General features: G+C 37.8%; 1 protein-coding gene across 1 annotated transcript in view; it reads right to left on the reverse strand.

Moving 5' to 3' along the window:
* Nucleotides 1-223: 223 nt before the first annotated feature.
* The window catches only part of LOC114657918 (Fanconi anemia group A protein), a 124,430-nt gene continuing 111,343 nt past the window's right edge, over nucleotides 224-13,310 (reverse strand). The window contains exons 38-43 of the mRNA XM_028809886.2: nucleotides 11,091-11,153; nucleotides 7,007-7,109; nucleotides 6,593-6,669; nucleotides 4,909-5,059; nucleotides 3,630-3,722; nucleotides 224-398 (exon numbers count right to left, since the gene is read on the reverse strand). Coding sequence (XP_028665719.2) covers nucleotides 6,623-6,669; nucleotides 7,007-7,109; nucleotides 11,091-11,153 — 213 coding nt within the window. The 3' untranslated portion in view covers nucleotides 224-398; nucleotides 3,630-3,722; nucleotides 4,909-5,059; nucleotides 6,593-6,622. The remainder of the gene's footprint in view (nucleotides 399-3,629; nucleotides 3,723-4,908; nucleotides 5,060-6,592; nucleotides 6,670-7,006; nucleotides 7,110-11,090; nucleotides 11,154-13,310) is intronic.

The following is a 13,310-nucleotide window of genomic DNA, read 5'->3' on the forward strand; positions in this document are numbered from 1 at the left end:
GTTAAGGGCCTTGCTTAAGGGCCCAACAGAGCAGAGTCCATATTGGCATTTACGGGATTCGAACCGGCAACCTTCCGATTGCCAGTGCAGATCCCTAGCCTCAGAGCCACCACTCCGCCTTGTACTGTAGCTGTTGTAAGCAGGAGGTGAACACCCTGTACGGCTGTCAAACGTATCATTACGCCAGTCTTTTAAACGCATGACAAATAACAGGCAAGCCTGAAGATGTAGCACAAAAACTTTTATTAGTATTTTCAACACTTAACATCTCTGAAATTGTCTCTTTCATTAATTTACAAAAGGTCTGGCCCATCTAGAAAATCATTTCCAGTTGCCTGCAGACGGAATGCGAGAGCAGCTTTTACTTCAGGATCATGATTTCCACAAATGGCTTCCAACTAGGAAAAAAAAAAAAATCTCATTACAATGTAGTTGTAGTCGTGCTGCCACGTGTACAGAGTACAGGGAAGTCCCTGCTTGCTGTCAAACCAACATGCAACCCATCCCCACTGTCTAGTGCCATGCTGAACTACATTTAAATTTGCATCACATATGAATGTGTACACAAGGAGGTGACTTCATCTGTTAAATTATCTTTTACTTTTTTATGTCATTTGTGACCGAGTACTTGTAAGTCATCCTAAATTAAGGCAGGAGTTCCAGAGACTCCAAACATCAATACAGAATTTTAGGTTTTCATCAAAACCATTACAGTGCTGTCCACTGCCCATGTATGTCTGCTTTTGTCTCGAGTCAAACAACTGGGAGACACACTACTCCACTAATGTCAAATAGGGACCGCCAGCACTTCTCATTTGAGAATCACGTCTGAGGACACCCCGTTAAAAAGTGTGTATTGAATAGAGTGGCGAAGCCTACACCCACCCCTAATTTCTCCAGTCCATGCGTTTTAAACTGACACCAGGGATACAAGCAGAGAGCAAAAGATACTGAACAAAAGACTCGACTCAGAGGGAAGATAAAATGCCAAAATAGCTGTTATCCATTCAGGAGCTCCGTAGCACAAGGTGACTGAAGCTTAATAATTACCTTGCATGTTGTAATGAGAACTGCCACATTGGAGACTGGGAGACACACAAACACACACAGACACGTTTGAGAAGTGCCTCTGTCGCTTTCTGTCATTTTAACTACTGCAGGACTATATGAAATAACGGCAGCAAACAGAGTTTAGATGAGCATTGTGGTCTATGGATATACGACATGTTAAAAATGCTGCGGTGATTTTGTCACAGCATGATTGCTTTTCCAGTTAGACAGTAAAGTTATGTTGGTTTTGTGATTCATTTAAAAATGCAGGCAGAAGGTGGATGTTATGCAGCCTCATCTGTGCATCGACTGGTATTGTTGGGCAGATTTGAGGATTCAGGCGTTTTGAGTAATGAAATCTACATCTCCCATGACCCTTCATCATCAGCTCTCTTAATGGTAGTCCTTTTGACGCAGTGTGACACACTGTTTACTTCAAATGCATATTTTGTTGTTCATATTTTCATGAATATAGAAACCAGTTTTTTGAAGCTCACGTCGACTGCTACACTATCATTGTAACGCTGAACAGAGAGCACACATCGCCCCTGCGACAACGTATTGTTCACATTTACCATTCGTCCATTGATGCCTTTGAATGCCAATGTATAATTCTGATGGTACAGAAAGGGATTTCCTTTGCATCAGTTTGTTTATTTTTAAACTATGCAATGTGCTCTCTGCAGAAACACAACACACATTGATATGTCTAAAAGGGTTTTTGGGAGACATTTTGACTTGTAGATGGTTCATCGTAATCATAAGCTTGCTCTCCGTCAGACCAAGTTAACAAGAGCACCTCTGATCTTTGCAATTCAAAATCACCAGCCCTACTTTGAACGCCGCCTTCATGAAGCGTTGGATTGGTTAAGAAATTTGACACTCTGTGAGCCGTCTAATTGCTCCACTCATGGTTGTCTCCAGATGTACATATTATATGCTGGGTTTTAGCATGACTAATTCTCTCATAATAAGAGCCTATAAACAATCCATACTCCCTGGGTGTTTCGGAGACTTCTTGAGCCGTCACAGGCCGTGACAAAGTGACCAAGGTGAGGCAGAAGTGTCTCTGAGTTTTATATAATCTCATACAAGACACAATTACATTCTCTAGAACCAGCCCTTTTCTGCTTTTCCCAAAAATTATGCTATAATTTTTAAGAATAGGTAAAATATAAAACTATCTGTAATCACTTTTGACCACTTGAAACTGCAGGATTCTCTACTAAAATAGCAACTACTCAGTTTACTTTTGAAGTCTCCGGGGACAAAAGCTTAACTTTAATAAAAGTTTTTTTTTCCAGCTATAATGTTTGTATTTTTCTGAGTTCTTGCAATTATACAAAAAACACTTCCTTAAGTACTTTATGAAATAAAGATTTCTGTACAATTGAGTGACTTTTCTTTTCACAGACACAGTCTTAATAGCCTTAGCATATTAATTTCTTACAGTTTACTGCAGTCCAGGCAGGATCGAAACTAAATCACTTGAAGGAGGCCACTCTCTCAGGAAACACTTTTGAGATTCTACAAAACTCAGTGGACCAAAATCTACTTAACATATCATAGCTTCCTTAAATTTGAAGCAACATTAGAGAAACAAAATCTCTGGCCCAGGACTTTCCATGGTGAGATCACTTGATGTTATCATAGAGGCTAGAGCTTCTTAGAACTGGAGTTAGACTGAAACCATCTACTGTGAGTGGCTCACAGGCCATAGTCAATACTGCCATAGAAGTAACAAGTGTGACTTATAAAGCATTCCTATCCATACATAAAAGACAAAATGTGCTTAACAGTTGGTGCAGTGGCTGTATTACATTTTTAAACAAGAAGCTCAAGTGTCTCACTAGTGATGATCAACCAGCCTAGCATTTCAAAATCCCATAAAACATGCAGGGCTGATGTTGTATAGCACCCTGAAATTTCCAGTATTACTGGCAGAACCACTAAGCTATGAATTAATTGATTCAGCTTTTGCAAAAGGCTTACAGACTTAGCACTCAGTGACCAACATTAATACAAACGGTCTGGAATATTAATTAAATGTGTACAAGTCTTTGTTTTGCCATGCTTCTGCAGGGTGTGTGTATTGCTGTTTGTCCAGCACTATTTTCAGCCTAGCTACTTTCACTAACAATTTTATATCCTGAAATTTAAAGTTAGTGAAAAAAGTAAGTAAATTTAGAGGAATACTGTAACAGTCTATTTTAAAATACACAAAAATGTGTAATTCTGAAGCACTAAAAACATGCAAGTTTTTAACAGAAAACAAAGGGAGCCAGTTGCACAATCTGTTGATGTAAAGTCAGATTATTTGCTTACCAGGTGCTGTAAAAAATGCTGTTATGTGTGTAGGTCCCAGGAAAGTGAGCACATTTCTTCTAATGCCTTAAATACTGTGGGCATCATAACAGCACTGGGAGTTGCTTTGACTAAAATGCCTGCACACTGCAGTTCAACATTAATTGTTGTCAAGTGCTGAATCAACCTTTCTACACTCTGCTTACATGGGAAATTAAAACTCAGTTTTCTTTTACCTGAGGAAGATTCCTTAGAGCTTTTCTATCACAAATTACCTGCTTTCTGTTGAAAATGTTTCTTTCCGGGGTCTGAGAAATAACTTGGAGAAGAAACTTCTTAGCTGTAGTGACTAACTCAATCACATTAATCTGTAAAATTAAAACACACAAATAGGATGGAACACGCATGCTGCTTTTTGACATAATGATAAACACATTTTATTAATCAGTCAAATGATGGAAACTTTCCGGTCAATTAAGACAAAGTGTGGGGATCTAGCTGAGTCTTACCACATGTGATGCCAATAACTTCCTCAATCTAAACTTAAAAGTTGTTATGTTTTCAGAGTTACATGGCCTTTAAATATGGTCACTGAGAGAAGTAGTCTTCTTTTCCTCCATTGATGGAAAAATGGCAGAGAGGCTAAACTTTGTCACCTCTTTACCTGTCTTTATCTTAGTCCAACTTCCTTGATGTACTTCCTTGACCATTAGGAGACGTGGACTCCTGCCTCATACCAATCCTATTCAATCACATCTCAGTCCTTCAGTCCGGCCCAAATTCCTCTTGGAGGGGGAAAGGACATCATAATTCTACCTTCTCCTTTCATTCCAGTCTATGCTGGCCTGTTAATTGCCTTTTGTCTCAGCCCACCTGTATTCTTCCGGGCTAGCTGACTGGTCAGTTTCTGAGATTTTATCATTACTACTTTGAAGCTGTACTAAGTTCTAAAGTATTTTTTTTCCTATTGTACTTATATTATTACATCACCCTTATGGCATTACCCTTGAACTTTACTAAAACATCTAATATTTAAAGCTGATAGCTAACTAGCTTCTAAAAAACATGTTTAGTAAGCAGACACTGTAGTTTGAATGCACGTTAATGTTTATTCTGATGTGTGAATTGCCGCTATTTATGATTTCATTAATCAAAGCTGATAATAAAGTGTTACTTTTTGTGTGAAGTGCAAAATCCTGACAATATCCTGGTGTAAAACTAAAGACTTAACCATTTGTTAAAAGTTAGTTCTTTTCTCTGAGGATGCAACCAAGAATATAATGTGATTTATCTGACTAAATAAAAGCATAAAACCAGTCAAGTCAAACAACTCATTAAACCAAATAAAACACTGTAAAAGCTGTGATAAATACATTCTATACTGTTCAGTGAATACACATTTGTGCAAAATAAATATTTTTCACAATGTCAAAACGACAATTATACCGATTATTTCAACATTGTGTTTTAATATTTAAATTATGTAGTTCTATAGGTTTACTCATTTATTAATTTGTATATTATGTCCACAAACATGCATTTTACACACTTCACCTGCTCATAACTTTGGTCTTCTTTGCTTCCTGTGCGACATCCGTCCAATGACAACTTTAGAAGCTCAATGTACATCCGCAGTACTGTTCTCAAGAAATCCTTATGCTGGAGAATGCAATCACGCACCTTTGGGTCCAGACTTAGAAGAAGGCTGTGGCAAAGTGACAGGTGAATGAACGGTTATATCCTGTATTTATGTCCTGCTATGTAGGCCTAACGAAAGTAAGAATTAACACGCAAGAATGCTGGCTCTAACTCCTTTGTACAAAACAATGGTCAAACCGCATGAATGGGATACCTGAAATTTGCTGTGCTTTCTAGTTTTCATTCAAGCTTTACTCCTATTTTAAAGTTTGACCAGGGTGGAGTATTGAGACATTACAGAAAGCACAATGACATTTCTGCAAACACACTTCTACAACACTGTTTTCAAAAATGGGAATATTACTTAAATCAGTCAAATCAGATGCATAACTGAAACAAAATGTCAACAAGATTTTAGATTACTACGAAATTCAGATTATTGTATGCCAGTACTTTATGGTGAAAAAAAAAAGATACTCCTCAAGAAAGGCCACATCAAGTCTCGATTGAGCTTTGCCAAAACACACCACGAAGATTCTTGAGGCCAAATGGAAAAAGCTGTTATGGTCAGATGGAACCAAAATCAAACTATTTGGTCTCAAAGCTAAATGGTATATCTGGCAGAAAGCAAATACAGCTTACAATCCAAAGAGAACCATACCTACAGTAAAGCATGTAGGTGGTGGAATCCTACTGTACCATCTCAGTGATTCTGTTTTATTTTTTTTTTTCTGAAATGTTGCTATTATATTTTCACTTGGCTGTTATAAGTTGCATTGTTTAAAAACAGCTAAAGAAATATACGTGTGTGTGTATTCATTTCAGGCTGCAAAAAAGCAAAATGTGAATATTTTAAAGCAGGCGATTTTTATTCTATACACACTGTACATAGTTGTCTGTATTAACAAAAACATGCACATCGATGCATGATGTGTGTATTCCACTAATGTTGGCTTATATCCAGATACCCCTTCCTTATGTTAGTATTGTATCCAAATTAATCTTTATACAGATTCATTTAATTAAACGCATGCAAATATTTATCTTAAACACCTTGCAACCCCTGTAACTCACCCATTTTGAGTAGAACATTTAGTCATGAACAGCTGCTCCTTGGTTGTTCATGTACTCAATTTTCAGGGGCCAAATGGGCCATCCTCACAACAAAAAAATTAACCACCTTTACATTCTGATGTAGTTTAGGGGGAAAATGTAATATTTTACAAGATGTTGTGTGTGCTTTATGTGTAGGTTGTGCATAAATACTGCTTTATCTGCTTAAATTAAGGAGTGGCAAACTTCAGACAAAGGTCAATTGTATCACTTGAGGCTAAATTTTAGATATCAAAATGCAAAATAAATTTTTAAATTTACACTATCCATTTAAATACACCAATAATTAAATTATAACATAAATATACCGTCAACTTTTCCTCAATATTGTTGTGTGCCAAGTGTATTTCATTTTTGTAACGAGTAATTGTTTTCGTTGATCATACATCAGTTCAGTGTACAGCAGAAGGGGAAGTAGGGGAACGGTACCAAGGCTGCGCCTAATTCTATAAAGAACAAGTGTGTTGATGACAAAAAGCCTTTTTACCTGTAGAAGGCAAAAGGTAGCATCTGAATTTCAACATCTGACATCGTTTTTTTTAATTGTTTTGTTAATTTCTTGTTCTAACAGCAAGAGGGGAAAAAACAAAGATAAAATAGGTAAAAGATTTGATACCTGAACATCATGAAAAGACTTTTATTAATGAATTATAAACTTCAGAAAAATCAATAGGTAATGTTGATATGATATCCAGACAACAAAGTACCAAAGAAAAACAGCAAAAAAAAATTCAGAAGCTGCATCACCCAGCAAATGTTAAAATAATCATCTTTATTATACACAAAACAATAATCTACTAATTCCATTAAAAAAATTATACAGAAAACATGAAATATGCTTCCGAAATTTACATTTCACTTTGTTTTACCTATTTTAAATATAGCATAACAACAAGACTACCTGCATCGAAGTCGTTGAAAATAACCAGCATTTGCCCCACATCTTCAAGACATTTTACAATATCTGTACAGCACTTCTGTGCTTTTGCTAAATCCGTGTTATCCTTCCATGAAAAATGAAAAATAACATGAGTCAGCTATAAATACATGGCAGAAAATGGAATCACAACTGTCAGGATGACCAGCTTATTAAATTAACATAAGATTGGAAACCATTTTCCTTAGAGTTTATGACTTTTAAATCTTGACATACATACACTTTTAGAATTTTTAACAATACATTTCTCTGCACTTAATTTAAAGCAGTTTTTAAGAATGTTAATTTTAGTCAGCTATTACTATCAATTATTTTTTAACATCTAAACCCCACTTTACAAACAGGGAAAAAATTATATTCCCTTATTTCACATTCCACTAAGATTGTAGTACTGATCCTTCTCCTCCGTTGAGCCACCCAGATCACACTGTTACTCACTTTCAATCAATCAGCTTTAAACTTAGCCTTTCACAGAGTAAAGGTGGAACCCAACGCTCAGCAACAGGGACTCAAAGATATGAGGTCCACAGAGCCCAATAACACCCTAGAGATGCAAAATATTATATATATATATATATATATATATATATATATATACACACACACACAGTACTGTGCAAAAGTTTTAGGCAGGTGTGAAAAAATGCTGTAAACAAAGAATGCTTTCAAAAATGGAAGTGTTAATCATTTATTTTCATCAATCAACAAAATGCAGTGAATGAACAAAAGAGAAATCTAAATCAAATCAGTATTTGGTGTGACCACCCTTTGCCTTCAAAACAGCATCAATTCTTCTAGGTACACTTGCACACAGTTTTTGAAGGAACTCAGCTGGTAGGGTGTTCCAAACATCTTGGAGAACCACAGATTTTCTGTGGATGTAGGCTTCCTCACATCCTTCTGTCTCTTCATGTAATCCCAGACACACTCGATGATGTTGAGATCAGGGCTCTGTGGGGGCCATACCATCACTTCCAGGACTTCTTGTTCTTCTTTACGCTGAAGATACTTCTTGATGACTTTGGCTGTATGTTTGGGGTTGTTGTCCTGCTGCAGAATAAATTTGGGGCCAATCATACGCCTCCCTGATGGTATTGCATGATGGATAAGTATCTGCCTGTATTTCTCAGCACGGAGAACACCATTAATCCTGACCAAATCTCCAACTCCATTTGCAGAAATGCAGCCCCAAACATTCAAGGAACCTCCACCATGCTTCACTGTTGCCTGCAGACACTCATTATTGTACTGCTCTATGGCTTTTTGGCTGCAACTCTTCCATGAAGACCACTTCTGGCCAGACTTCTCCGGACAGTAGATGGGTGTACCTGGGTCCCACTGGTTTCTGCCAGTTCTGAGTTGATGGCACTGCTGGACATCTTCCGATCTCGATGGGTAATAAGCTTGATGTGTCTTTCATATGCTGCACTATTTCCTTGGCCGACCACTGCATCTACGATCCTCAACATTGCCCATTTCTTTGTGCTTCTTCAAAAGAGCTTGAACAGCACATCTTGAAACCCCAGTCTACTTTGAAATCTTTGTCTGGGAGAGACCTTGCTGATGCATTATAACTACCTTGTGTCTTGTTGCTGTGCTCAATCTTGCCATGACATGAAACTGTCTTCCACAACCTCACCTTGGTAGCAGAGTTTGGCTGTTCCTCACCAGTTTTAAGCCTCCTACACAGCTGTTTCTGTTTCAGTTAATGACTGTGTTTCAACCTACGTGTGACATTGATGATCATTAGCACCTGTTTGGTATAATTGGTTGATCATACACCTGACTATAATCCTACAAAATCCCTGACTTTGTGCAAGTGTACCTATAAGAATTGATGCTGGTTTGAAGGCAAAAGGTAGTAACACCAAATATTGATTTGATTTCGATTTTTCTTTTGTTCGCATACTTTGCATTTTGTAAATTGATAACAATAAACAATCATTATTTATATTTCTGAAAGCATTCTTTGTTTACAGCATTTTTTCACACCTGCCTAAAACTTTTGCACAGTACTGTATATATTAGATATATATATTGTGATAGATGTCCGGGAACTTTGCCTGGCTGGGACACCCTTTTGAGGAGAGGATCGGGGGAGTGGACATATCACCAGTAGTACCTCCCCTGGGGCACATCGAGGCCACGTGATGGGAGCTTAGACGCTCCTCCTTGCGTGGGCCCTTGGTTACCACCACAGGGCACCTGGACAATTCCGGAGCCGTGGTCTACAGCACTTCCGGGTGTACCAGTAAAGAATCCGGATTCTCTTGTAGCACTTCTGCCACACCCGGAAGTGCTGCCAGAATGTGATCAAGGAGCAATTGGAGCACTTCCGGGTGCAGTATAAAAGAGGCCACCTCACTCCAGCAAGACGGCCAGAGTCGGGTAGAGGAAGATGAGGTTGCGAGTGAGGAGTGAAGGTGGCAGAAGAAAGGACTGAGTTGAGTTGAATCGAGTATATTGGAGCACGGTATTGTGTGCAGGACACTGAAGTAAACGTGTGTGTTCTGGACATTCTGGGTCTGAGTGTCTGTCTGTAGCCGAGCTGATCTTCTACAATATATATATATATATATATTTTTTTTTTTAATTTTATGGCAGACGGCCATCCCTGGGCCACAAGAGGGCAGCCACGGGAACGGAGCATGGAAGCTCAACCCCATTGGAGCCCATGGCCACCACAGGGGGGCACCCGGAGGATTATGGAGCCCTGGGTTCAGCATTTCCTCCACACCCGGAAGTGCTGGCGGAAGAGATTCCAGGAACACCCACAGTGCTTTCGGGTGCTCATGCGGCACTTCCGCCACACCAGGCAGTGCTGCCAGAAAATCTTTAGAGAGCACCTGGAGCACATCTGGGTGATTATAAAAGAGGCTGCCACCTCCGAGTAAGAGAGCCGAGTCGGGAGGAAGAAGGCAGCACTTGGGAGGAGAGGTGGAAACGTGGAAGGAGAAGTCCGGAGAGGAGAGAAAAGGACGGACAAAGGGTGTTTGGTGCAGGGCACTGAGTTGTGTGCTGGACTTTTATAAGTGTGTGTTTTTTGGAACATTGTGTCCGTGTCTGTCTGTGCCAAGGCTGAACTACCAAAATAGAAAATTTATGTGGAAATCTACATTTTGCTGTGCATTATTTTAAAAGTCTAACAGTAGTGAAAAGTCAAGCAAAATGACACCTTTTATTGGCTAACTAAAAAGATTACAATATGCAAGCTTTCGAGACAACTCAGGCCCCTTCTTCAGGCAAGATAATGGCTAACACAGTACAACACCCTAGTACAAAAGTCTAATATAAATTTAAAGTGGAAAAAGTACTGTGTTAAGACCACATGCTATCAGTGATCCCAAATGATTTTCAGATATGCCTCATCTGATGGGTTACGACTATTAGTTAGCAGGCTACAGCTTTGACCATGACATGTCCAGACAGATTATGATGGTGGTGTAGCGCTAAGATGTTACACTTGCAGCCCCCAACCACAATAAATAACTCTAGAGACAAGTTGAGGCCACAGCAATAATACTGAGGGAAATTAATAAAGAAAATGTTGAACATGATAGGCGGGAATCAAACCTTTGTCCATAAATTACAGTATATTATTTCATGGCACTCACTCCAAAGCCAAGCAGCCCCCACAAAGCTAAAATTACATGACAAACACCTAATTAATGGCAAAATGTACTTGTGTGCCAAAGTCTGGGTCTGTGGCTTGAAAAACAAAGCTCTATATAAAGAACAAACATATGTGCTATGAATTAGAAAAAATATTATGTGGTATGTTTACCACATAATTTACATTAATAATCATTTTAGTTGTTTTATGATGAATTGTGTTTCATACCTAACATCTTCTATAAACTTACCTAATCTTTTATTCCTTTGACTAATGAAAATTAGAGAAACCCTTAAGATTCTTTACAGAGTAACGCACAAAGCATAACATTTCTTGAGAAACAAGAACAAAACAAAGATGAATACGGGTTTATTTGAAATATAGTATACTAATAAAATTAAAACTGAACTGTTAAGATATATACTATATAAATACCTTGGGATGAAGATGAACATTGATCAAATCAACCAATGATAAAAACAAAAGGAAAATGAGCATCTGTGGGGAAAAAAAAAATCACAAATCAGGATATTCAAACAGTTTTTACGTAATCATCATCAAAACTATACTGTTTTGTATAATATATACTGTGTTATAACAGCTTGGTAAAAATAAAAAGGTTTTGTGTTATAATGAATGAATCTTTAACGTGTATGTGATATCATACAAATGATTTAAATATTCAGTTCAGACAAATATGTCTAATGTGAATACTGAATATAATATTGTACAGTATTGTATAGAATGTTCTAGTTTAAGGTTGGGCCCTTGAGCAAGGCCTTAACCTGATAATTGCTAGAGGGACACTGTACAATAGCAGACCTTGCACTCTGACTCCCAAAGCTCATGTAAAAAGATTATTAATCTCGAAGGGGATTTTTTTTTTTTTTTTTTTTTTTTTTTTTTTTTTTTAACTTTTATTGAATTTTTTTAAAGCATGCAACATACCATACAATCAAGTCAAACTTAACAAAACTAAATTCAATTCAACCCCCACCCATGAGAAAGAGAGGAAGGCCAACAGCCAGAGTAAAACTTTTATGGAGTAGAAATGAGAGAAAGGAGTCTTTCTCCCCAATACAAGTACTTATTCTAAAATATTATTCATTAGGTCCTGCCAGGTTTTAAAAAAACGTTTAAACAGATCCTCTAAGAGAGAATTTGATTTTTTCCAGTTTCAAATAGTATATAACATTAGTTACCCACTGACTTAACAGAGTTGGGTTAGGATTCTTCCAGCTGAGCAAGATAAGTAAGTCTACGTGCCAATAGTGTAGTAAAGGCAATTAATTACAGTTTGTTTGTCCTTCCTCCACTTTAAGCCCATCTGGGAGTACACCAAACACAGCTGTTAGTGGATTAGGAGGGATTGTGACACCAAGGCTGTCTGAAAGGCATTTAAAAGTTTTTGTCCAGAATGATTTTAATTTGGTGCACAACCAAAACATGTCACCTGGAGAAGCTGGAACTTGGTTGCAACGTTCACAGGTTGGATTTTGCCCTGGAAACATTCTGGACAATTTTAAATGAGATAGATGTGCTCGATAAAAGATTTTAAGTAGAATAATAGAATGCTTTGTGCATTTGGAGCTAGAGTGAATTCTGTGTGTGGCTGCCTTCCACTCCATTTATGAAATGTTGAGTGAGAGATCCTTTTTCTACTGTTCTTTGGGAACTTTAAAAGGAAGGGACTTTAAAATGGTTTTATATATTATAGAGGGGAAAAATTAAATATATCAAATCTGAAAAATCAAAAATATTTTTGGAGTTCTTGGAAGAAAATAGTTTTTTTTTTTCAGAAACCTGACAAAAATCAGGTTTACAATTTTGCCAAACTATTAATAATTTTTAATGTATTTGTCCAATAACAAAACTGCATATCAGTTCTTTACAAAACTGTTAACATATTGTCAGAGTCAAAGCAAACTTTTTTGTCATCTCAACCATACACAAGTACAGTGGAACCTCGGTTCACAGCCATAATACTTTCCAAAGCTCTGGTTGTAAACCGATTTGGTCGTGAACCAAAGCAATTTCCCCCATAGGATTGTATGTAAACACAATTAATCCATTCCAGAACGTACAAACTGTATGTAAATATATATATTTTAAAATTTTTAAGCACAAATATAATTAGTTATACCACAGAATGCACAGCGTAACAGTAAACTAAATGTCAAAACATTGAATAACACTGAGAAAACCTTGAACAACAGAGAAAACTAACACTGCAATAGTTCTCGCTATAGTGCTAGGAACCGCTCGCTAAAAATACTTTTTTTTTTTTTTAATGAGTTTTAAGCACAGGGGAAAAAATGAACATTTGAAAAATCACTAATTTAATAAACCACCAAGAAAAGTAACATTGCAGGCTACGAACCCATCACTGTAAACAGAACTGAAAACAAAAACAAGCCTTCTCTACCTTATGCGTCCCTCCCTCTCTCTCTCGCCTGTGTGTGTGCGTGTGTCTCTCTTTTGCGAGCCTGGAGCGCCTGTGTGTGCGTCTCTCTAGCGCTCTCCTGTGTGTGTGTGTGCCTCTCTCTCGTGCGCTCCTTTGTGTGTGCACGTCTGCCTCTCTCTCATGCTGCCTGTGTGTGTGCACGGCTCTCTCTCTCTCACACTGCCTGTGTGTGCGCGGCTCACTCTCTCGCG

The sequence above is a fragment of the Erpetoichthys calabaricus genome, chromosome 9, assembly GCF_900747795.2.
Source record: "Erpetoichthys calabaricus chromosome 9, fErpCal1.3, whole genome shotgun sequence".
NCBI classification, from domain to species: Eukaryota; Metazoa; Chordata; class Cladistia; order Polypteriformes; family Polypteridae; genus Erpetoichthys; species Erpetoichthys calabaricus.